Genomic DNA, 21,952 nt, shown 5'->3' on the forward strand with positions numbered 1-21,952 from the left:
TGAACGAATGAGCGGATCCGCCATTGCACCTTGTGAACCCACCAGGCTCGGGTCTGGTGTCATCGCCTCCACCCCTGGCCCGCGTCTCCAGTGCGTGGCTCGTCTGCGACAGGAGCACGGACGCTCAGTCCCAGAGCTCTCGGGCCCGGCCTCCGCCCCGGCGGTCCCTCCCACGCCCGTGATTGGAGGGCGGAGGCCACGCCCACTACGCTGGACCGCCTTGGATTGGTGTGGCCTCCGCCAGGGGGCGGGGACAGGCCGGGCTGCCACTGTCACCACCCCGGCCGGAGGCGTCAGGCGGCGCGGCTGGCGGGACGGGCGGCGCGGCCAGGCGCGGTGAGTGGCGGCGGCCGGACGCGCGGCACGGGCGGAGCGAGGACGCCGAGGACTGCGGCGTGCGCTTGGCGCGGCCACGTCCGCCTCCCCACGGGCTGCGCTCGGCCAAGCGCAGCACCCGGGCTCGGGGCGTCCCGCGCGGGGGACCCTGCGGGCCGAGGAGGTCATCAGTCCCGTCTTGTCTTCTAGACCCGGAGGACTGAGGCTCCCGGACGACGGGGAACCGCCCAACATGGCATCGGAGGTGAGCGAGACCTCGGGGACGCCGACCCCCCCCAGACGAGGGGGGAGGGGCGCCCGGGGGCCGCAGAGGCCGCGACTTGCGCGGACGTCCCCGAGCCGGGCCTGCCGCGGGCCGCGCTGGCTCCGGACGGCGGGCAGCCCGGGCGCACCTGCCCGAGCCCGGCAGAGACCTTTGCCAGGACTCATCTGTGTCCCCGTCGCCGTCTGCCCTCCCTCCCGGCGCCCATGTGGCAAACACTCCCATCCACACCGCTGGGAGGAGGGTGGCCCTGACCTGCCCCGCCAGGACAGGTGCTGCCCTCTCACTAAGCACCCTCACCTCTTCATAGCTTCTTCCTGTCCTCCCATCCGTCCCCACCCTGTGCCTCATCCCTTCACCTGCCACAGCAATTGTCCCTGTCTATAGGAAAAGTCTCAGCCCCTAAAGTGTCCTCAACCCTGGCATGTGGTAAGAGCCAGGAGGTAGGGTGCTTCACCCTGTGGCTCTGGTAGCCCCGTTGCCTGGTCCTTTCTGGTCTCATTGGACTCTCCTCCCCAGGGCCAGGGACTCCCACTTCTCTTCCTGACCACTGAGTTCCAGGAGTCCCAGGCACAGGTTCCCTTCCTTGGGCCTCAGTTGATTGGTCTGGCAAATGGGGATAACAATAGCTGTCTGCCTCCCTCTGTAGGGTACTGGGTCATGAGGTCATGGCCTTGAACCCTTCAGGTAAAAGGGACTGTTTACTTGATGCTGATGAAGGGAACTCTGGGTCATGGTGGAGGGCCGGGGGCAGGGTCTGGACTTTGGAGTCAAACAGACTTGGTTTCTGTACCAGAGCCACTTGAGCTCTCTGAACCTCTTTCCTCATTTGTAAGAGGGGCAGCCGTGCCTACCTCATAGGAGGGTGTATTAGCATATGTAGAACCCTTAGTACAGGGCAAGTAGTAATAGATACTCAATGAATGGTCACTAATAGTAATGCTGTTGCTCTTTCCCTCCTACATTCTAAATTGGCTGTTACTCCTTCAACCCAGCCCAATTCAGTGCTCCCTTGCCCCAAAGACATCATTCTGGCACAGATGTGCCCTGGCTTGGAGTCATGCCCTCTCCCATCACGTGGGGCTCCCCCTCTCCTCAGTGCCTAGGTGGAGGCATCTCGCTCCGACCTCATCTGGGCTCCTTTTGTGCCTGCCAGTAGAGGGGAAGCTTGGTCCCAGAGCAGAGTGGCCTGCCTTCAGACTAGTGCTCCAGGTGACCTCAGCTTGCCCCAGGCCATCCTGTAGGTTGGTACTAATTGGTTTGGCTGCAGCCCTGCTTGTTAAATGGTTGTTATTACAGCCTGAGCAGGGAGGCCCAGCCTCCTGGCTGGGGCGCAGGCTGGCTCTGATTCTTTTTTTTTTTTTTTTTTTTAATTTTATTTTGTCGATATACAATGTGGTTGATTATTGTGGCCCATTACCGAAACCTCCCTCCCTCCTCCCTCTCCCCCCTAGGCTGGCTCTGATTCTGACTGGCTGACCCTGCCCTTCTGGCCCAGTGGTCAGGCCCAGGGCCCCATGTGGTGCTTTGCTGGGGGTTAAGAACAGGCCCAGCTCAAAAGGCTGAGTGGGGCAGGGGCTGCCTCTGTAGGGCAGAGTCCTTTAGTAGCCAGGGCTGCTGGGCACTGAGGGGTCAGCTCACAGCCTGGGGCCAGAGCACCATGGAGGTCCCTGTGATGCACACAGGAACCAGGAGTGGAGCTGAACCACACCCGAGCCCCTGCACCCTGAGGCCTCGCATAGTAATAGCTGGCATTTACTGAGTCTTTACTGAGTCAATTGAGTGTTCACAACAAGCCTATCAGATAGGTACTGTTGTTATCCCTGTTTTAGAGAGGCAACCTTGAGGTTTAGAGAGGTCATGTAATACGATCAAGGTCAGATGGCTATCAGAAGTCCAGGGCATTGCAGGGGGACAGAGGAGGACACGAGTCCCCAGTGGCCATTGTAGACCCCCTGCACAGAAAGGATGCCAGTGAATAACGTGCCCACCTCCATCCCAGCACACTTTCTTCCCAGTCTCTGGCACTCTGCTCCCCAGGTGTTCTGCACCCCTCTCCCATCTGTCCCATGCGCTGGCCCTATGCCCTCTTTCAAAATATAGGTGCCTCTGTCTGATCCCTCTGCCCTTGGCTCCTGGCAGAGGGTTAGGGGTCAGCTAGTGACTTCCTAGAAGGCCATTGATAAGAGGGTGTTGGGGCAGCTCTCTGTGAAGGGGAGAGATGTAGGTAACTTGAGCCTGAGGGTCTCTTCTTTGCCTGTCCCTGCAGTGAAAGTTCAGGACACCAGAGCCAAGCAGAGGCCCTGGTGGAACAAGGGGCTGAGGGCAAGGGCTCTGACTTCATACTGCCAGGCTGCAGCCGGGCTGTCCACCCCCCATGAGGGAAAGCTATGCAGTGCTCTGTGCTTCAGTTTCCCCTCTCCATAGTGGGATAGTAATAGCACAACCTCCAAGGTTGCTTTCAGTACATGCCACACAGTTAGAATGGCATCTGGTGCTCAGAGTATGTAGCCGGCATTGTCATCATTATCCCTGCACACCAGTGCTGGACTGCAGCTCTGGGTTCCAGGCTGCTTCCCACTTGGTCAGCAGCAGGGAAGGTCCCAGAAGTTCTGTGGTCACAGGGGTGCCTTGTACTCTGCCACCACCTCTCTGGAGTTGTGCCACATGGTGGGAAAGAACCCCAAATTCAGTGTCCAGCTACGTTCCCGGGCTCACTCCCTAGTGACCCTGGGCAAGTTCCTAACCTTCTGAGTCTGTCTCCTTGTCTGTCAGTGAGAATAATCCTGCCCAATGGTCTCGCTGCCATCAGGCTCGATAGCTTTCCTGAGCGCCCTTTGCGAGCAAGAGGTGCTGTTTTGGAGGTTGGGGAGGAGATTAATTGTTCCTGCTCTCCTGACCAGAGTGGGAAGCTGTGGGGTGGCCGCTTTGTGGGTGCTGTGGACCCTGTCATGGAGAAGTTCAACTCGTCCATCACCTACGACCGACACCTGTGGGAGGTGGACGTGCAGGGCAGCAAGGCCTACAGCCGAGGCCTGGAGAAGGCGGGGCTCCTCACCAAGGCCGAGATGGACCAGATACTGCAGGGCCTGGACAAGGTACTCTCCCTGTCCCCAGCCCCACCTCAGGGCCCCTCCCTGCAGTCCCAGCCTACCAGTGGATTTCCAAAGGCAGGTGGCAGTGTCCCAAGCCCACCATTTCACACTGTAGTGGTTATGTGCTTGGAGAGGTGCTGCTCAGCCATGTGCTGTGGTGACTGTCTTTCTTCATCCTTTCACGACCCCTGTGACCCCGGGGGCTCACAGGCAAAGGTGTGTTGGGCCTAAGATGCCACCTTGGGGGTGGCAGCTGTGCCCGCCCCCTCCCGAGATGCACTTCCAGGACTCAGCTCCTGTGTACAGGGTCAGTTGGACACTAGGGAGAGGCAGGGCCAGGGCGGGCATCCTCCCAGCTGCTGAAGTCTGTCCACTGTCCCCCGCTGTAGGTGGCTGAGGAGTGGGCCCAGGGCACCTTCAAACTACACCCCAGCGATGAGGACATCCACACAGCCAACGAGCGGCGCCTGAAGGTGTGACCTCCTCTTCCCCGGCCTTCCCTCTCTGCCTCGCACTGGGCTGCTCTGAGCATAAGTGCCATCATTCCGTGCCCTTCATCACTGGCAGAGTGTAGGCGAGACCTCAGCGTGGGAGGCCTCTGCAGTGATGGCAAGAGATCGGGCAGGACCAGGCCCAGGGCAGGGAGGGAGGGCCACAGGGCTAGTGAGTTACCCACCAGGCTGTGAGCCCGCAGACACTGACCCATTCTCCCTTTACCCCCAGGAGCTCATCGGCGAAACAGCAGGGAAGCTGCACACGGGACGCAGTCGGAACGACCAGGTGCTGCCAGCACCTCCGCCGCTGCATCGCGCCTTCCCAGCCACGGGGAGCCCAGGTGGTACTGAGGGCTTGGCAGCGGGCCTGGCTCCCTGACTGCCCCCCTCCCCACAGGTGGTCACAGACCTCAGGCTGTGGATGCGGCAGACCTGCTCCTCTCTCTCCGTCCTCCTCTGGGAGCTCATCAGAACCATGGTGGACCGGGCAGAGGCGTGAGTCCCCTCCACACGCAGGTAGCAGAGAGAGGCAGCTGTGGGGGCGACCAGGGCCTCCTCTCCCCTGAGGCCTGAACACTAGACCTGTGGGCAGGGGTGAACAGGGTAGGGGCCAGGCCTTGGGGTACAAGAAGCCCCACAACTCCAGGAGTGGCACAGAGTGGGCAAGATTGGGTGTTTCTTGCAGCCTCTGCTGCCTGCATGGCAGCCTAGCCTGGCAGGCAGGGAGAGCTCGCCCTTCTAGGATTCGAGGGTGGGAGGGGAAAGAGCTAGGCAAATGCCAGGAAGCTCCAGGAGAGGGCCTGACTGCCTGGAGCATCAGAGTCACTCCTCAGCCTGCCTGTGTCCCACACCCACCATCCTGTGCTCCCCATGCCCACCCAGCATTGCTGGCAAAGGACAGAGCAGGCCGCCTCCTGCTGGCCTCATCCCAAACTTGGGCTTCTGTGACCTATGTCTTTGGGGCTGGCTTTGCTCCCTGCAGACATGGCCTAGGAGCTGCTGAGAAGTCCCTATGTGGTGTCAGACAGGGCTGACCCCTCCTGTTCCCTTCTCACAGACCTCAGTCACCTGGGGGAAAAACGGGGGCACAAGAATCAGTGAGAGGGGGGCAGGGGCGTGGCCAGGAGGAACAGGAGTGACTGCCACTGAGGACAGAGTTTCTTTACAGGGTGATGAAAATGTTCTAAAATTGATTCTGGTGATGGTGGCACCCTAAAGTGTACCCTTTAAATAGATAAATTGTATATTAGTTATATCTCAATAAAGTTGTTTATTTAAAAAAACACAACACAACAGAACCATAGCACCTCTGTCTCTGCCCCATCTCTTTAAAGTGGCCCCAGCTATTTCTGGGGTCCTCAGGAGCTTCACATGTGTCACAAACACAGCCTGCTGAGGACGCCACCACATGCCTTCTCCCCTGTTCTGGCCCAGCTAAGGGTGAAACCCACACTTGGTCCTGGCAGAGCCCCGCCCCCCGTCAGAGCCCCTCCCCATCACAGCCCCGCCCCTGCAGCCCTGGTCCCGGTCAGTCCTTGGAGCACACTGTCCCACTTCCTGTCTCTTCCCTTTCAGCTCCCGTGTCCCCAGATCACTTGATCCCTCATGCAAGCAGAGCCTCCAAGGCCTGCCCTGCTGTCTCTGGAGAAGCCCAGCCCTCAGGGTCCTGGGCGTCACAGGCAGGCCCTGCCTGAGCCCCAGCCACTCAGGCCCCTGCCCCTTCTTTTCCCCACAGGGAGCGGGACATCCTCTTCCCAGGGTACACACACCTACAGAGGGCTCAGCCCATCCGCTGGAGCCACTGGATCCTGAGGTGAGTGGAATGTGGTGTGGGGGTGCCATGAGGGGGTCGTGATGGAGGGGAGCACCCTGGCTGTCCTGACCCCCCCTGCCCCTGGCTCTCCACAGCCATGCCGTGGCACTGACAAGAGACTCTGAGAGGCTGCTGGAGGTGCAGAAGCGGATCAACGTCCTGCCCCTGGGGAGGTGAGTGAGGCTTGGCGCCTGAGGGTGGGGATTGCTGCTGCATATGCACTGTCAGCATGGCCCTTGGGGACTGACAGACAGGAAGTCCTGAAGGACAGCAGGACAGAAAGCCAGCTAACCAGAGGGAGGAGGACCCTGTGTGGACCCCCCAGCTCTCTAAGATGGGACAACCACGCTAGCAAATGTGTCTGAGCGTGGCCATAGCTCTCCAGAGAGGCCCCAGGAGAACCCAGCAGCACCCACTGCCTGGGGACAAGTGTCCTTGCACCCAGGGTGACTGGGCTAGGGACAGAGCTGAACTCCAGGGTGAAGTGCTGGCAAGCAGGGCTTGGTTCTGTTGTGTGCACGTGTGTATATGCCGGGGCCTGCAGGAGCCCTGGTCACTATGAATCCCCTGTCCCTGCAGCGGGGCCATCGCGGGCAACCCTCTGGGCGTGGACCGGGAGCTGCTCCAAAGAGGTGAGACAACTGCTCCTCCTCCCCAGGGACAGCACCGTCAGCCCCCACCAAGGCCCTCAGACACACATGAGACGAGAGGACAGGGCCTGTGGCTGCTGGGTGAAACCCTTGTTTATCACCCCGTGGGCACTGAGGATCTTGAGGCAAGGGCCTACTGTGGCAGGGGTGCCTGGTGCTGGGGAGACTCAGGGCTCCTGCCTCACTCCTGGGGCCTGTGCCCGCCCCAGATCCCTTCCCAGAGAGGAGTCAAGGAGGAGGTGGCTGGGCAACCTGGTTGGAGTAGAAGAGGCCACTCCTTGCCCTCCAGCCCTGCCCATTTCCTTCCCCTCCCCTCCGCCCTCTCCAGAACTGAACTTTGGGGCCATCACTCTAAACAGCATGGATGCCACCAGCGAGCGAGACTTTGTGGGTGAGACTTGCAGCCAGCCAGCCCATCCGCCAGGCCAGTCCCCTGCACTGTGTCCCACCTTTGTCCCCCAGCCCCAGCTCCTCTCCAGTCTCCTCCCATAGCCGTCCGAACCCCCCACCCCCCAGCTTCTCCAGGCTAGGAGGGGAGCAAGACTGGCCTGGTGACCAGAGAGCCTGCTCTTGCTCCCAAGCTGAGTTCCTGTTCTGGGCTTCGCTGTGCATGACCCACCTCAGCAGGATGGCTGAGGACCTCATCCTCTATGGTACCAAGGAATTCAGCTTTGTGCAGCTCTCAGATGCCTACAGGTAAGGCCTGAGCTGCCACCTGCCCTGCCCCAGGCAGCAGACCAGCCAGGGGGCAGGTGAGTCCCTTCAGTCCCAGCCTCTCTGTCCCCAGCACTGGAAGCAGCCTGATGCCTCAGAAGAAAAACCCAGACAGCCTGGAGCTGATCCGGAGCAAGGCGGGGCGAGTGTTTGGGCGGGTGAGCAGGGCAGAGAGGGGGTATGGCCTCTAGGCTGGCCTGGTCCTGCAGGTCCTGAAGGGACTTCCAGGACAGGCTCAAGGGTCCCAGCTCCTGAGCCTCACTCTTCCCACAGTGTGCTGGGCTCCTGATGACCCTCAAGGGACTTCCAAGCACCTACAACAAGGACCTACAGGTGCGAGGCTGGGTTAGTAGGGGGGGCCCACCTGCCTGCACAACACACAGCAGTCCCCAGGGCTCTGGCACACAGAGGAGTGGCTGCCCTCGGGGTCTCTGCCCTCCCTTGGTGCAGGGTGTCAGAGGGGTCAGGTGTTCCCATTGGAAAGCAGTGGGGATGTTTAGGGGGGACGGGGCTGCTGGGCCCTCACATCCTGCACATGCCTCCCAGGAGGACAAGGAAGCCGTGTTTGAAGTGTCAGACACCATGAGTGCTGTCCTCCAGGTGGCCACTGGCGTCATCTCCACACTGCAGGCAAGACATGCCCTCTGCCCACCTGCCTCCCTGCCCCCAGGCCCAGAGTGGGCATGCCAGTAGCCTGGTCTTGAGAGAAGGGTGGCGGGCGGGCTGGAAGACCCGGGGCACAGTAGGGGGCATGCTCCTTCCTGCCTCTGAGGATCTGAGACGGGACAGAAGCTGCTGCCATAGGATGGAAGTGGATTAGATTCAAGGAGTCCAGGCCCCCCTCAGCTGGCCAGACCAGGTAGTTTCACTTTTGATCATTTATTATGGGAAATTTCAGTATACAACAGAGAATGCATAACGACCCCCTATGTACCAACACCTAGCTTCAACAGTGATCAACTCGTGGCCATTCTTCCTTCACCTGTCTTTACCCAGTACCGCCCCCCCTTTAGTGAAGCACATCCCCGTCATCACATCATTTCATTCCTGAATAGTTCAGGATGTGCCTTTAAAGCACTGTTCTCAAAGCGTGGTCACCTGCACTTGCTAGAAATGCAGCCCTGGGCCCCGCCCCAGACTGCGGCGACTCCGGGGCGGGCCCAGCGACGCGCATTTCTGAGAAATCCTCCGGCTATTCCCGACGCACGCTAAAGATAGGGACCCTGCAAGCACGCAAGCCACACGAGTAGCAGCCCAATAACTGTGGGGACAGGGCTCAGGCCGGGAGCGGGCAGAGCGGGCGGGTGGGCGTGTCTGCGGAGCGGGCTCTGGGCCCAGCGCTCACGGCCGCGGGGGGCGCCCCAGGTTCGCGCTGAGAACATGGCACGGGCGCTCAGCCCCGACATGCTGGCCACCGACCTCGCCTACTACCTGGTGCGCAAGGGGGTAAGTATGGGCGGCGGGGGCTGGGCCCGGGGCCGTGCCCGGGGGCGGTCGGGCCGGGAGGGCAGGCGCGGGCACGGGGCGGCCCCGGCGCACAGGAAGCCGCCTGAGCGCCCGGCCTGGGCCCGCAGATGCCGTTCCGCCAGGCGCACGAGGCCTCCGGGAAAGCCGTGTTCATGGCCGAGACCAAGGGGGTCGCCCTCAGCCAGCTGTCGCTGCAGGAGCTGCAGACCATCAGGTGCGGCCCACGCCCTGCCTTCTGTCTGGGATCCTGGGGGCCAGGCGCGCGGCACCTGGCCCACCCCCTGCTGTTCCCGCAGCCCCCTGTTCTCGGGTGACGTGGGCCGCGTGTGGGACTACGGGCACAGCGTGGAGCAGTACGACGCCCTGGGTGGCACGGCGCGCGCCAGCGTCGACTGGCAGATCGGCCAGCTGCGGGCGCTGCTGCGGGCTCAGCGGGCCTAGACCCGAATAAAGCGACCCGGGAGGCTGCCGCGTGTTTCCTGCCCCGCCTGTCTCCTCGTTGGGGGGCTTTCGGGGTCTGTGAGCGGCCAGTGGGGGCTATCAAGGAGGTGGGGAAACTGGGCAAGGGTGGCGAGAGTCGGGGTTGGGAAAGGGAGGAGAGGGGCTCCCATCAGAGCCTCCGCGCTGTCCAGTCCCCACTCCCCTCACCGCAGGGCATCGCAGGGACCGCCTGCTGTGAGTCCTTGGCAGGACTGGCGGGACCCTGGTGGGGCCCGATGAGATGAGTAGCCGAGTCAATTACCATCCACCCTCTTCCTTCCCAGCATGTGCAGGCCCCCGCCCTCCTCCTCCGCTTTCTTAACCTACCCTTCCCTGACCCTTTCAGGTACCATCGCAGGTTGTCCCTTGGGCTGAGGCTGTGCCCTGGGAAGGGGCATGGTGTATTTGGTGGTAAGGTCAGTCACCCAGTCAGCATGTGATGGCAGGCACTAGGTTAGCTCCATACAAAGGTGAAGAGGAGGCCTCCTCCCCGGTAGAGAGTGATGTAGGAATAAATTCCCTCTCACTACTGGTGAGGACTGCGGCATAGACATGCTGGAGGTGGCCAGCCCCTGCGCGGTTAGGGGAGGGACAGACACACCCCATCTGCAAAGGTCCTGAGGCCAGGCCTGGCGCACATAAGTGTTCATGAGAGCCTAGGGAGACACAGAGGCCCCCTCTACACAAATCTCATCACATTTTATTAACAACAGTGGTAAACAAGGTAAACTCAGGAAGAATGAATAACCCCTCCCAAGTGATTATGGGAACAATGAAAAGATTTTGTAGCTAAAGAATCACAACTCCATCGTTGGGCACATGACATCAAATCCCAAAAGAGGTCAAAGCTGTGAATCACAGAATCTTCCAGAGCACTGTTTCTCAAAGGGTGGTTTCTGACTGTCATCGGCATCATCACCTGGGAACTTGCTAGAAACGCAAACTTTCAGGCCACCCATACCTACGAAATCAGATGCTGGATGGGCCCACTGGGTTGTTTTAACAAGTCCTCCAGGCAATTCTGCTGCACGGTCAAGTTTGAGAACCACTGGTCTCTAGACCCTTGTTACACAGACCAGCAACACCACAGCCTCTCCTGGGCCCCGCCCTGGCCTGCCCACTCAGAATCTGCATTTTAAGGGCTGGGCTGTGACTTACTTAGGAGAGTGTGGTGCTTACAACACCAAGTCAAGGGTTGGGATCCCCTTACCGATCATCTTTTTAAAAAAAAGAATCTGTATTTTAACAAATTCCCCAGGTGCCTCCTGTGCACATTAGAGTCAGGAGTGCTGATCCAGAGAGAATGGCTAAAAATCTCAGAAACCAAGGCAGGCCTTATGTCCACCCAACAGCAGATGGTAGTAAAGTAATTGTAGTACACACAGCGGAGAGAACTGGACTGAGCAGACTGCCGTCATGCCCTTCTACCACCTCCACTGATGGGGCGCACCCCAGTCTAAGTGGGAAAGCTGTTTTTCGACAATCCTGTTAAAAGTTCCTCCCTAACCAAACTAATCAGCCTCCCAGCGCCTCCCACCCGTGAGCAGGGCGCCTGTGGTCTCACCTGGCTAGACGGCACGAGCCTCTCCTAGCTCAGGAAGAGCCAACGTTTGTATAGCTTTTCCCCAGGCTCTGCCCATACGTGGCTGAGCTGCCCCTCGAATGTGCCTTGCCCATTCTGCTACCAGCTGGCTTAATCTTTGCCTCTTCTCTACTTTTTCTTTTTTAACCTCAGCATCTATTTACACCAAAGCTCAGTGTGACCTTGTATTTGTTTCCAATCTGTGGTAGTTTTTTACTGCTGTAACAAACTACCACAAACTTAGTGGTTCAAAACAACATAAATGTGTTATAATTCTGGAGGTCAGAAGTCTGGAATGGGTTTTACTGAGAGGAAATCAAGTATCAGCAGTGTCAGGCGTTCTCCAGAAGCTCTAGGGGAGAATCTGCTTCCTTGCCATTCATTTTCAGTTACTAGAGGCCACGAGCAATCCTTGGCTTGTGGCCCCTTCCTTCATCTTCAAGGCCAGCAGTATGGCATCCTCAAATCTCTCTCTGCTTTTATTGTCACATCTCCTTCTGACTGGCTCTTTTGTCTCTGTCTTATAAGGACTCTTGTGATTACATTGGGTTAGCCCAGATAAGTGAAAATAATCTTCTCATCTCAAGATTTTTGGCTTAATCATATCTGCAAAGTCATTTTTACCATGTAAGGTAACATATTCACAGGTATCATGACATGGACATCTCTAGGGGACCATTGTTCAGCTTCCCACAGTCTGCTGCTGTCTGGCTCTCAGATTCACGTTCATCTCACATGCAAAATACATTTTTCCCATCCCAAGGTTGCTCAAAGTCCAAAATCTTAATCTACATCTCATCAGCTCAAAAGTCCCATATCTCATCATCAAAATCATCTAAATTAGCTATGAGTGAGGCTGTACGACTGCCTTTGTACCTAGATGTGATGAAGGCCCTTACCCAAAGCTTGTTTAAAATTATGCCTGTAAGGAAAGTTTTATGCTTTGCTAACTTGCATATTTTAGCTTTTGTAAACCAGCTGTGCTTGCTCTTGCAAAACATCTTGTGTGCCTTACAGGATGTCACTAGTTAACAGCTCAAGGTTAAACATGAGTAACACTATTTTGTAGAAAACATCTATTTTGGTTCGTCTCAAGGATAGTAGGGAGGGGGTAGGATGGTCAGAAAGTCCTGGGCCGAGCCCGTGGCGCACTCGGGAGAGTGCAGCGCTGGAAGCGTGTTGACGCTCCCGCCGCGGGTTCGGATCCTATATGGGAATGGCCGGTGCACTCACTGGCTGAGTGCGGGTCACGAAAAAGACCAAAAAAAAAAAGAAAAAAAAAGTCCTGACCAAGGACTGTCGGAGAGTCCCTGAGTGCCTGCCAAATGCTAACCGCAAAATTAGCTCATGTACTCATGGCTTGCTTGCATTGGCTAAACGCAAAACGAACAATTATCCGATCGCACCAAGCTAAACATAAAAACCGAAAGTAACTTGGTCTCGGGGCCACAGTGTGAATTGGCTGCTGTGGCCCCGGCCGGAATAAATCTTTTAAACATCCTTCTGAGTGTGTCTCCTTTAAAACTCGGCTATAACATTTTGGAGGTTCCACCGAGATGATTTTTCTCCACACACTCAGAAGGCTGCCAACGACTGTGGACTCCCGGCTGAGTTGGACAGAACTCTACCTCCTTGGTAGAACTGGGGTCTCGGCCAACTTTGGCCGACTTGTCCTGTGGCTTCTGCAACTGTACCTGGTGAGTCGACTGCGACTGTACCTGGTGGGGAATCTGGCCAGACTGGACGCAGTCCCTCACGCCGGTCCCCTGAACCCCCCAAGACGTCGCTGTGGCTCACTGGTGGCCTCCCTTGGCCAAACCTGGTTATTGTCTTTGTCTTTGTACTTGTATTAAGTCTGTGGCTGTGTGTTGTGGCTTTGTCAGTTTTAAGTGATTGGCCATTTTTGCCCCACAGGTTAACCTGGGTCAAGGATCGTCCTCATCATCGACCGTCCTTGATTGCTTTCTAACCAATTTTCAAACTTTTCAGGAAAAGGCTGCCGACTGCGGGGTCCCAGTGTCTTCCGGAACACTGCGGACACTATGTGAGACTGATTGGCCGGCGTTCGATGTTGGGTGGCCGTCTGAAAGAACAACTCCTACTGCTTTAAAGCCTGCAAGAGTTAAACCACTGACACATCATTCCCGAGTAAGGCTGTCTCCTGTAGAAAAAGATGATGTACCCAAGTCTATCAACCAGTGGGCTTGTGAACCAGTTAAACAAAATTTGCCTGTTAGTGTTTGAGTAACTAAGTTTGTGCCTTTTGGTCATTAAAGACCTGATGACTAAAAGAAGTTATTTTTTCTCAGTTTCTCCTGGCAAGCTTGAAAAACTGAACACTGTAATTAGCTAAGTCTCTGGACAAAATTTGTCTGTCTCTGCACAGAGTTCTGCAAGCGTTATAACAGAAACTCACTGTCTATGGCATTTCAGGCAAGATAAAGAAAAACCTGTTAAAAGAATCAAGGCCACTTGGAGATTCTGTTTTTCTTATACAACTCAGCCAGTTCTAGCTAAATGTAAACTTTAAAACTGAAAAAAAAAAAGGTAAAAAGGCTTTTAAAAAAAATCACCCTGCTATGAGAAATGTTTTTGGAATTATCTGCCTGGGTTTACTGGTCAAACAAGATTACATTTGTCTTTGCTAGAGGTTTTAAGGTTAAAGTTATAAGCCCAGCCTAAAACAGAATGATCTTTGATCATGCAGTTTTTAGATAAATGAGGCTAATTTAGTATTGTTGGTGAAAAAGGAAATCAGTATGCAGGAGAAGAGGAAATATGAAAAAAAACCAAACTATGGACATGGAGATGTAGTTGTGGTTAAAAAGGCTAAAAAGAAAAAAAGGATACTTCATTATGAAAAAGCATCTTGTGTAGTAAACTTTTGTCCTAGAGCAAAATGACTGGTTGTTTAGGAAGTGGGAAGTGTAGGACAAATAAAAAATCTAAAGCATGTCATCGAAGGTCCGAGTAAGTCATAATAATGGTTTGTGAACAGCGAATTTATGAAAAAATTTTGTGTATGATTAAGATGACTATAATTAAAAGGCAATTAGCTAAGTTTTTCTAAAGACTGAACTAAATATTAAGAAAACACTGATAGAGAACTAAATTTCCCATATGTTAGAACAAGTTTTTCTTAAAATATTGACCAGATGCTTAGTAAAATTGCAAAAGACTAACAAGTACTCTTAAACACAAGTGTCAAATAACTTTCAGAACAATGGACAAAATAAAAGGTTTTCAAAACTCTAGTAAGAAATCTGATGAGTTTATAGAACTACTAATTAAGATCAAGCAAAGCAAAAATTAAGTATACAAAGTTAAGTAACTGATAAAAATGTTTTGTAACTTTCATTATTTGTTCTTTACTTAAATGTTTTGTTTTCCAGATTTAAGGAAACTTTGTCTCTAAGCTATCTATAACTTATAGCAATTTGGTAAAATGTACTTTATAAACAAAGATGAAAATACTTGCCTTTTTCCTCTTTGATTCCTCCAAAATTTGAAAACTATTTGTGAGTATCCTTCTGAGTGTATCTCCTTTAAAACTCGGCTATAACAGGTGTCCAGAAAGGTGATTACTGCACTTTTATTGAACCAATAGGATCACATTGACATGTCTGGCAGCCGCAAAGGTGGTAGACTTCAAGTCGACAAAACTCCTGGGGCGCTATGGAACTGTGTTTTATCCTGTACTCTGCAGTTATATGAAAAAGGGCAAAATAAAATTTTCTCTAGAAGAATTCATCCAGTTAAAGTTGGCATGGTCTCTGACTCCAGTAAATTTGATCAGGATTTCATCTATATTTCTCATCTGAGATCACAAATAAAAATGATAAGGAGAGCGAGGCTGTGCTGAAGCCCTTTTGCTACATGAGACCTCTCCCAGCTTATCCTTAATTGGCATTTTGGGACATGTTTGCTCAACAAATTATAATCATACTTAGTGAGGCTGTTATTTATCCTACATGTCTCCAAAAACAGGTCATGAGAGACTCTTTCAAATATCTTGCTGAAATTCAGAGAGCCTCTGTTATAGCATTTCCTCACCCAGGTCTAAAAGGGATAAATGATGCTATTGAAAGTTTTGTAAAAAGATCACTTTATCAAAAAAAGGGAATGAAGTTGTTTCTATAGGACTTGTGTTTAGGTGAAACTATATTGGATCCCAATACCTACCAATTCCTTTTCTAAGTGCACATTATCCATTCCTTTTATTCATTTCTGTATTTTTTTTTTTGTATTTTTCGTGACCGGCACTCAGCCAGTGAGCGCACCCGCCACTCCTATATAGGATCCGAACCCGCGGCGGGAGCATCGCTGCGCTCCCAGCGCCACACTCTCCCGAGTGCGCCACGGGCTCGGCCCTCATTTCTGTATTTTTTAATAACAGGTTTATTGAGTTATAATTCACACACCACAAAGTACACCCCTTTAAAGTGTTCAGTTTAAGGATATTCAGTATGTTCACAGAGCGGTGCAATCATTGCCACAATCCATTTCAGAACGCTTCATCCACCCCAAAAAGAAACCCACAAGAAACTTTTGTGCTTCAAAGGAAGTTCGAAGACAATCCACAGAGTGGGAAAACTTGGCTTGTAGCTGCATTTTCTCTGGTAATAGAGAAAGCAGCCTCGCTATCTCTCCCCAGGGAAATAAATAGCTTACGCAGCTATGTGCTGATAGTGAAGCTCTGTTCCAGGCAGAATAAGTAAGTGGGCTAGAGCCACATACGGTGAGGTGAAAGTTTGGAAAAAACCAAATGTTCAGTGAAAAGTTGCCTGGAAAGTCTTTATGAGATATTCCAATCTCTGCCTCTGTGTCCACGTGGATATCCTTCCTTGTACGTGTTTCTGTGTGTCCTCCCCTCCTCTTATAAGGACACCAAGCCACTGGGCTTAGGGCTCATCCTAATCCAGTATGATCTCATTTTAACTAATTTCATCTGCAAGGGCCCCATTTCCAAATAAGGTAACTGTTAATTTTTTTTTCTTTCATAATTGAGGTTTTATTGGTTGTGTTAAGGATCATTACACAGACATTTCAATTTGTACATAATTCTTAACATATTTACCAAAATTCTAAAAAGCCACGTATCATGATTTTTTAAAAAAAGTTATTCCAGCGACTTTCCAGCTTCAAATTTGAAGGCAAATTTTCCTTAAGAGGGTATCAAGTACCAGAATCTCCAGATGTTGGTAAGCTGTTACATAAATCCCACCAAGTCACAACTTAATATCATATACTTTACATACACAAATTTTCTTTTTTTCCTTTTTATTTATTTATTTATTTTTAGCTCCCACCAATAAGTGAGAACATGTGGTATTTCTCTTTCTGTGCCTGACTTGTTTCACTTAATATAATTCTCTCAAGGTCCATCCATGTTGTTGCAAATGGCAGTATTTCATTCGTTTTTATAGCTGAGTAGTATTCCATTGTGTAGATGTACCACATTTTCCGTATCCACTCATCCGATGATGGACATTTGGGCTGGTTCCAACTCTTGGCTATTGTAAAAAGTGCTGCGATGAACACTGGGGAACAGGTATACCTTCCACTTGATGATTTCCATTCCTCTGGGTATATTCCCAGCAGTGGGATTGCTGGGTCGTTTGGTAGATCTATCTGCAATTGTTTGAGGAACCTCCATACCATTTTCCATAGAGGCTGCACCATCTTGCAGTCCCACCAACAATGTATGAGAGTTCCTTTTTCTCCGCAACCTCGCCAGCATTTATCGTTCAGAGTCTTTTGGATTTTAGCCATCCTAACTGGGGTGAGATGGTGTCTCAGTGTAGTTTTGATTTGCATTTCCTGGATGCTGAGTGATGTTGAGCATTTTTTCATATGTCTGTTGGCCATTTGTATATCTTCCTTAGAGAAATGCCTACTTAGCTCTTTTGCCCATTTTTTAATTGGGTTGCTTGTTTTTTTCTTGTAAAGTTGTTTGAGTTCTTTGTATATTCTGGATATTAATCCTTTGTCAGATGTATATTTTGCAAATATTTTCTCCCACTCTGTTGGTTGTCTTTTAACTCTGTTAATTGTTTCTTTTGCTGTGCAGAAGCTCTTTAGTTTGATATAATCCCGTTTGTTTATTTTTCCTTTGGTTGCTCGTGCTTTTGGGGTCGTATTCATGAAGTCTGTGCCCAGTCCTATTTCCTGAAGTGTTTCTCCTATGTTTTCTTTAAGAAGTTTTATTGTTTCAGGGTGTATATTTAATTCTTTAATGCATTTTGAGTTGACTTTAGTGTATGGTGACAGGTATGGATCTAGTTTCATTCTCCTGCATATTGATATCCAGTTCTCCCAGCACCATTTGCTAAAGAGGCAGTCTCTTCCCCAGTGAATAGGCTTGGTGCCTTTGTCAAAGATCAGATGGCTATAGGTGTGTGGGTTGATTTCTGGATTCTCTATTCTATTCCTTTAACCATGTGTCTGTTTTTATGCCAGTACCATACTGTTTTGGTTATTATACATACTCAAATTTTCAATCATTCACAACACATTAACAAAATTATTAGGCAAACTGGACTACCACAACCAAAGATGTTACAGACTGCACACAGTTCTGACAGGGAGAGCGATGATTAAACAGTGGTTTTCTTTAAGAAACAATTTTACTGAAAAACAACATGGGGATAGAAATAATTTTAAATGTTCAAGACACATTAAATGTATGACTGTGACTCCACATTGCTGTGTATCACAGAATATAAAAACTACCCCCATCTATGGAATGTTAAGCTGACATCCAAGACAGTCAAAGCCTCCCATGATTTAATATTCCACTATTTTCTAGTTGTACCAAAAAAACAACCAGCGAATGATTTCACCTCTTAAAAAAAGCTTTTACACTTAAAAAATGGGATGAGGTGGGATTCTCTCCTTAAAAATGTTTTTAGAACTACTAAAAAACCTGCGTTTACAAAATGGTTGATAAAAATGTTCTTGTGGACTGTATAAGAAATGTGACAGGGACCACTGGTAAGACATGGTATATGATATTAATCAGACTCGGGTTCTTTCTGTCCGGCTTCATCAGAGGCTGGACTCCCCTCGTTTTTAGTTTCTCCATTTTCTGCAGGTAAACCTTCTCTAGTTTCTTGGTGAGTCACTTCGGCCTGTTTTCCCTTTGGTTTGCACTTTTTTGTCTGAAGATTTATCCTTTGCTGCTGCCTGTTTTGGCTTCATTTCCACTTTTGTGGAGGCAGGTTTAGCTGACAGCCCTGCCTATGTCCTCTTGGGCCTTCCTCCTGGGTGTGCTCGTGGGGGACGCCGGTGCAGGAGCCTGCACCAAACTGGGCACCTGGCTGCCGCGGGCTGCTAGACCCACAGGTAACTGTCACCAAATCGTGTCCCCCCCAAAAGATATATTGAGGAGAAAAATCAGTGAAATGAAAAGTTGGTTCTCGGAAAACATGGACAAAATTGACAAAGCTTTAGCTAGACTGACAAAAAAGAGGGAAGATGCAGATAAATGACAAAGATTCCCCACCTGACCAAACTCTAGTCATCCTCGGGCATGTCCCTTAAGGATATTTTAGCAAGAATCCTGCTAGTCGGTATCTCCCACCCTCAATGTCTAATCAGATGCCACATTTCCCACCATCCCCCAGGTGGTGTGGGATCACCTGGCCTTCCTTCAGCAAGAATCCTGTTAGGTGGGTGTAGCCAGAGTTCCCCCTCACCCATGACGATTCCTTTTAGTAATGTTCCATCCACTAACTGCACCCCTGTCCTGCTCCTTAGTTATGAATTCCCACTCTTACTTGCATCCACAGTGGAGCCCAATCTCTCTCCCCTACTTCAAAACCCCATTGCAGTAGTCCATCCCTACAGCTATCATGATTGTCCCAAATAAAATTCTGCCTTGCCATTTTAACACATGCCATTTGTAATTTTTTCTTTAATAGTTATGGTGCCATGACTCAGGTTGGGTCAGATTCATCATTGGACTCCGGGGCCTCTCACCCAGAACTCCAGGTGCAAACCTTGGAAGCCTTAGTCCTCACTCCCAACTGGTTAACAGGGACCCATTGGTCATTGTGACTCCTGAGCCAGTGCTCTGGATGGCAGTCTTTGAAGCACAGCAAGGACAGATTTTGATTCTTAAGATTCTGAGGACACTCTCTGAAGCTGGGTTAGAGATCCAGGCTTCCTTCTTTGAAAGGCACCTGCTGAGCTAGAAGTCTTCTTCCTGCCTTTCTTTCAAGCGGGGATTACTCCCCGAAGTTCTAGGTTTGAAGATTTTTTTTCCAGCTCTTTGTCTTGAGTGGAATTTCCCTGACACCTGGACTAGAAAAATTTTCCTGGATTTCTGTGAGGCTCTCTGCTCTCTATTTGGTCCTGTTTCTCCCATGAGAACTTCCCAGTTGATTGAAAACTTCAGCACCTGCTGACTGCATGCTCTGCCAACTCTACTCGCTTCTGATCTTGTCGGCATGATTTTGCTGAGGATAACTGGAAATTTGAATGGCCTCTTTGGGAAACTTAGATCTTCCCCAACTGGCTCGTTTAAGACCTCCCCTTCCCACCACCGGCCCCCTCCTTCCTCCTTTCACTGCTTCTGTCTTCTCTTCAGTCTCCTTGGATCCTTTGACAGGTCCCTTCAGGTCCTCCCTCCTTCACTCTGTGTACCCTGCTGGACCTTTCAGCTCTCTGCAGTCACTTGAACTTTAGTCCGCTGCTCCCACGTGGCTCTCAAGGGACTCAGGGACCCCTAAAAGCAACCACTGAAGCTGAAAAGAGGAAAAAAGGGCTAATGGAAACAAACTGGACATTTTATCCACTCAGATGGGGTTTGGAAACACCCAGACAGCTAGCTGCTTGATATTCCCTCAGTTTCTTGCCTAAAATCTAACCACAACCTCTACGAGTACATCTCAGGGCAAAAGAAAGTTTTAAAAGTCTTCTCCACAAATATTCCTAAACAGGTCATCTTAAATCCTTCCATCTGTCAGAAACATAATTTGGATAAAATATAAAGTGGAGCAAAGGTGAGAGCGTATTACTATGTTTTACTGACTGATGGTTAAAATTTTAGAGTGAAAGCTATAAGATCTCTGTTAGAGGTTTTTTTTGGTGGCTGGGCAGTACAGAGATCTGAACCCTTGTCCTTGGTGTTGCCAACACCACACTCCAACCACGTGAGCTATCTGGCCAGCCCTAGATCTCCATTGTGTCTGTCTGAAGCCAGTCTAATATCTCTGTCATGTCTGTTTTTATGTTTACACTGTGTATATGTGATATTTTTCTACCTCAGGATGGTATTACCAATTAATTTTTAAAATCCCTTAGGGAGGTTTATTCAAGTTGACGTAAAGATAAATGAGTGCTTATATAAATTAAATATTCCTAAATCGCCCAGAAATTAACTCCAGAAACTAACCTAAATGCTTTTCAAGTTCATATGACTTGGGTAAATCTCTGGCAATTAAGAGTAATTACTGCTGTCTTCTGAGTTGTCAGCTTTAAGTATAATATGCGCACACGTTTTCATTCTACTTGGGTTTACAGCTTTTATTGTTTTGTTGTTGTTGTTGTTGTTTTGGTGGCAGGGAGAACCAAACCCTTGACCTTAGTGTTATGAAGCTGCACTCTAACCGACTGAGCTAACCGCCAGCTCCCTGTACTTGGGTTTACTGGTCAAATAAGCTAATATTATTTTACTGGATGTTTAAAATTATAAAAATTATAAATTCAGTATAAGAACAAATGTACAAGTAACAATGCAGTAAAAGATGAAGTGCTTGATAACCATTGCCTAATGTATACCAAGCACAATGATAAAATTTTTAAAAATGTGTTTAACTTTTTTAGGATTTTGCCTTTGTGAAGCTTGCCTAAAATGCACGTGATGTAAAAATAGTTAACAGGGAAATAACCTGAGATGATGGCTAGCTTTGTTTATTATTATATGTCTGCCTAAAAATTGTTTATTTTTAGAAACGTGAAACCTTAAAGTTATATTACATGACAGATATTCATTGAATACCTAGATCATTTTCAAATAAGATAAAATACTAAAATATTAATTACTAAACATAAATGTAAGTTTATATACTTTTGGCTTCTTATTTTCATACAGTATAGAGAAGCTACATGTACTCATATTTGAGTCTGTTAATAACATGTTCTTTATGCTACACTGAAAATTTGTACTATGAAAAAGCAAATGCTTCTAAAAATTATAAAATGTTGTATTTATAAATTTGGTAATCTACTAGAAAATGCTGGTAAATGACTAATAGTTCACAATTGCCTGCAACCTCATTTTCACTAGGAAAGGTTACTAAGAGTTAAGAATTCTAGTGAGTATGTAAATAAACTACTAAAAATAATAAGGGTTGAAGGAGACAACTCTGTATGAAAAGTATGCAGGGAAAGCAGGATGTGTTTTTTTTTTTAATAAAGAAAGGTATGAGGTATGAAGCATGTGTTTTTGTCAAGGGAAAAGCAGAGTAATTTTGTCCTAAAATAGAATGACTTGTTCAGAATGAGAATGAGGAAGAAGTAGAGGAGAAAAAGCCTGAATGGATATAAAAAGTTGTACAAGGTTTGTAAAAAATGAATCTTGGAAAAGAAATTTGATATGTGGTCAAGCTGGCTGAAAATTTTAACACATTTATTTATAAATTTTTTTAAAAAAATGAGTCTAGGGGCCAGCCTGTGGCTCACTGGGGAGAGTGCGGTGCTAACACCAAGGCCGTGGGTTCAGATCCCATGTAGGGATGGCCGGTTGGCTCACTTGGGCGAACCGGCCATCCCTATATAGGATCTGAACCCACGGCCTTGGTGTTATCAGCACCGCACTCCTGAGTGAGCCATGGGCCAGTCTGCCTTACCGGTCATCTTTAAAAAAAAAAAAAAAAGTCTAAATATAAAAAATACACTGGTGCAAAAACTAGAATTTGGTTTTCTCTCTGTTAAAATAACAAAGTTTTCTTGAATTATTGGTCTGCTGTTAATAAGAGATTGTAAAAGGTTGTTAATTATCTTTTAAGTAATCTGCCTGGGAAACCAAAAATTTGTCTTTTATTGGAATAATTTC

General features: G+C 50.0%; 1 protein-coding gene across 3 annotated transcripts; it reads left to right on the forward strand.

The window, feature by feature from the left end:
* The first annotated feature begins 274 nt into the window (after positions 1–274).
* Positions 275–13,204, forward strand: ASL (argininosuccinate lyase). Of its 3 annotated transcripts, none has more exons than XM_063091107.1 (17): positions 275–336; positions 526–580; positions 3,502–3,696; positions 4,083–4,166; positions 4,417–4,473; positions 4,585–4,682; positions 5,923–6,000; positions 6,096–6,173; positions 6,580–6,632; positions 6,979–7,041; positions 7,232–7,346; positions 7,438–7,522; positions 7,638–7,697; positions 7,911–7,994; positions 8,730–8,810; positions 8,939–9,045; positions 12,883–13,090. In XM_063091107.1, exons 2-17 carry the CDS (start codon positions 569–571, stop codon positions 13,001–13,003), a joined length of 1,371 nt encoding a protein of 456 aa, XP_062947177.1. In that variant the 5' UTR covers positions 275–336; positions 526–568; the 3' UTR covers positions 13,004–13,090. The 3 variants fall into 3 exon arrangements, with proteins under 3 accessions (XP_062947177.1, XP_062947176.1, XP_062947175.1); XM_063091106.1 differs by lacking the exon at positions 12,883–13,090 and adding an exon at positions 9,128–12,393; XM_063091105.1 differs by lacking the exon at positions 8,939–9,045 and having other exon boundaries at positions 12,883–13,204.
* Positions 13,205–21,952: the final 8,748 nt, after the last annotated feature.

The sequence above is a fragment of the Cynocephalus volans genome, chromosome 3, assembly GCF_027409185.1.
Source record: "Cynocephalus volans isolate mCynVol1 chromosome 3, mCynVol1.pri, whole genome shotgun sequence".
Taxonomy (NCBI): domain Eukaryota; kingdom Metazoa; phylum Chordata; class Mammalia; order Dermoptera; family Cynocephalidae; genus Cynocephalus; species Cynocephalus volans.

Bases quoted from the DNA above. Each gene is read 5' to 3' on its own strand.
- ASL (XM_063091105.1), top strand. The intron at 4,167-4,416 runs GTGTGACCTCCT...CTTTACCCCCAG, and splicing joins CCAACGAGCGGCGCCTGAAG to GAGCTCATCGGCGAAACAGC. The intron at 6,001-6,095 runs GTGAGTGGAATG...GGCTCTCCACAG, and splicing joins TGGAGCCACTGGATCCTGAG to CCATGCCGTGGCACTGACAA.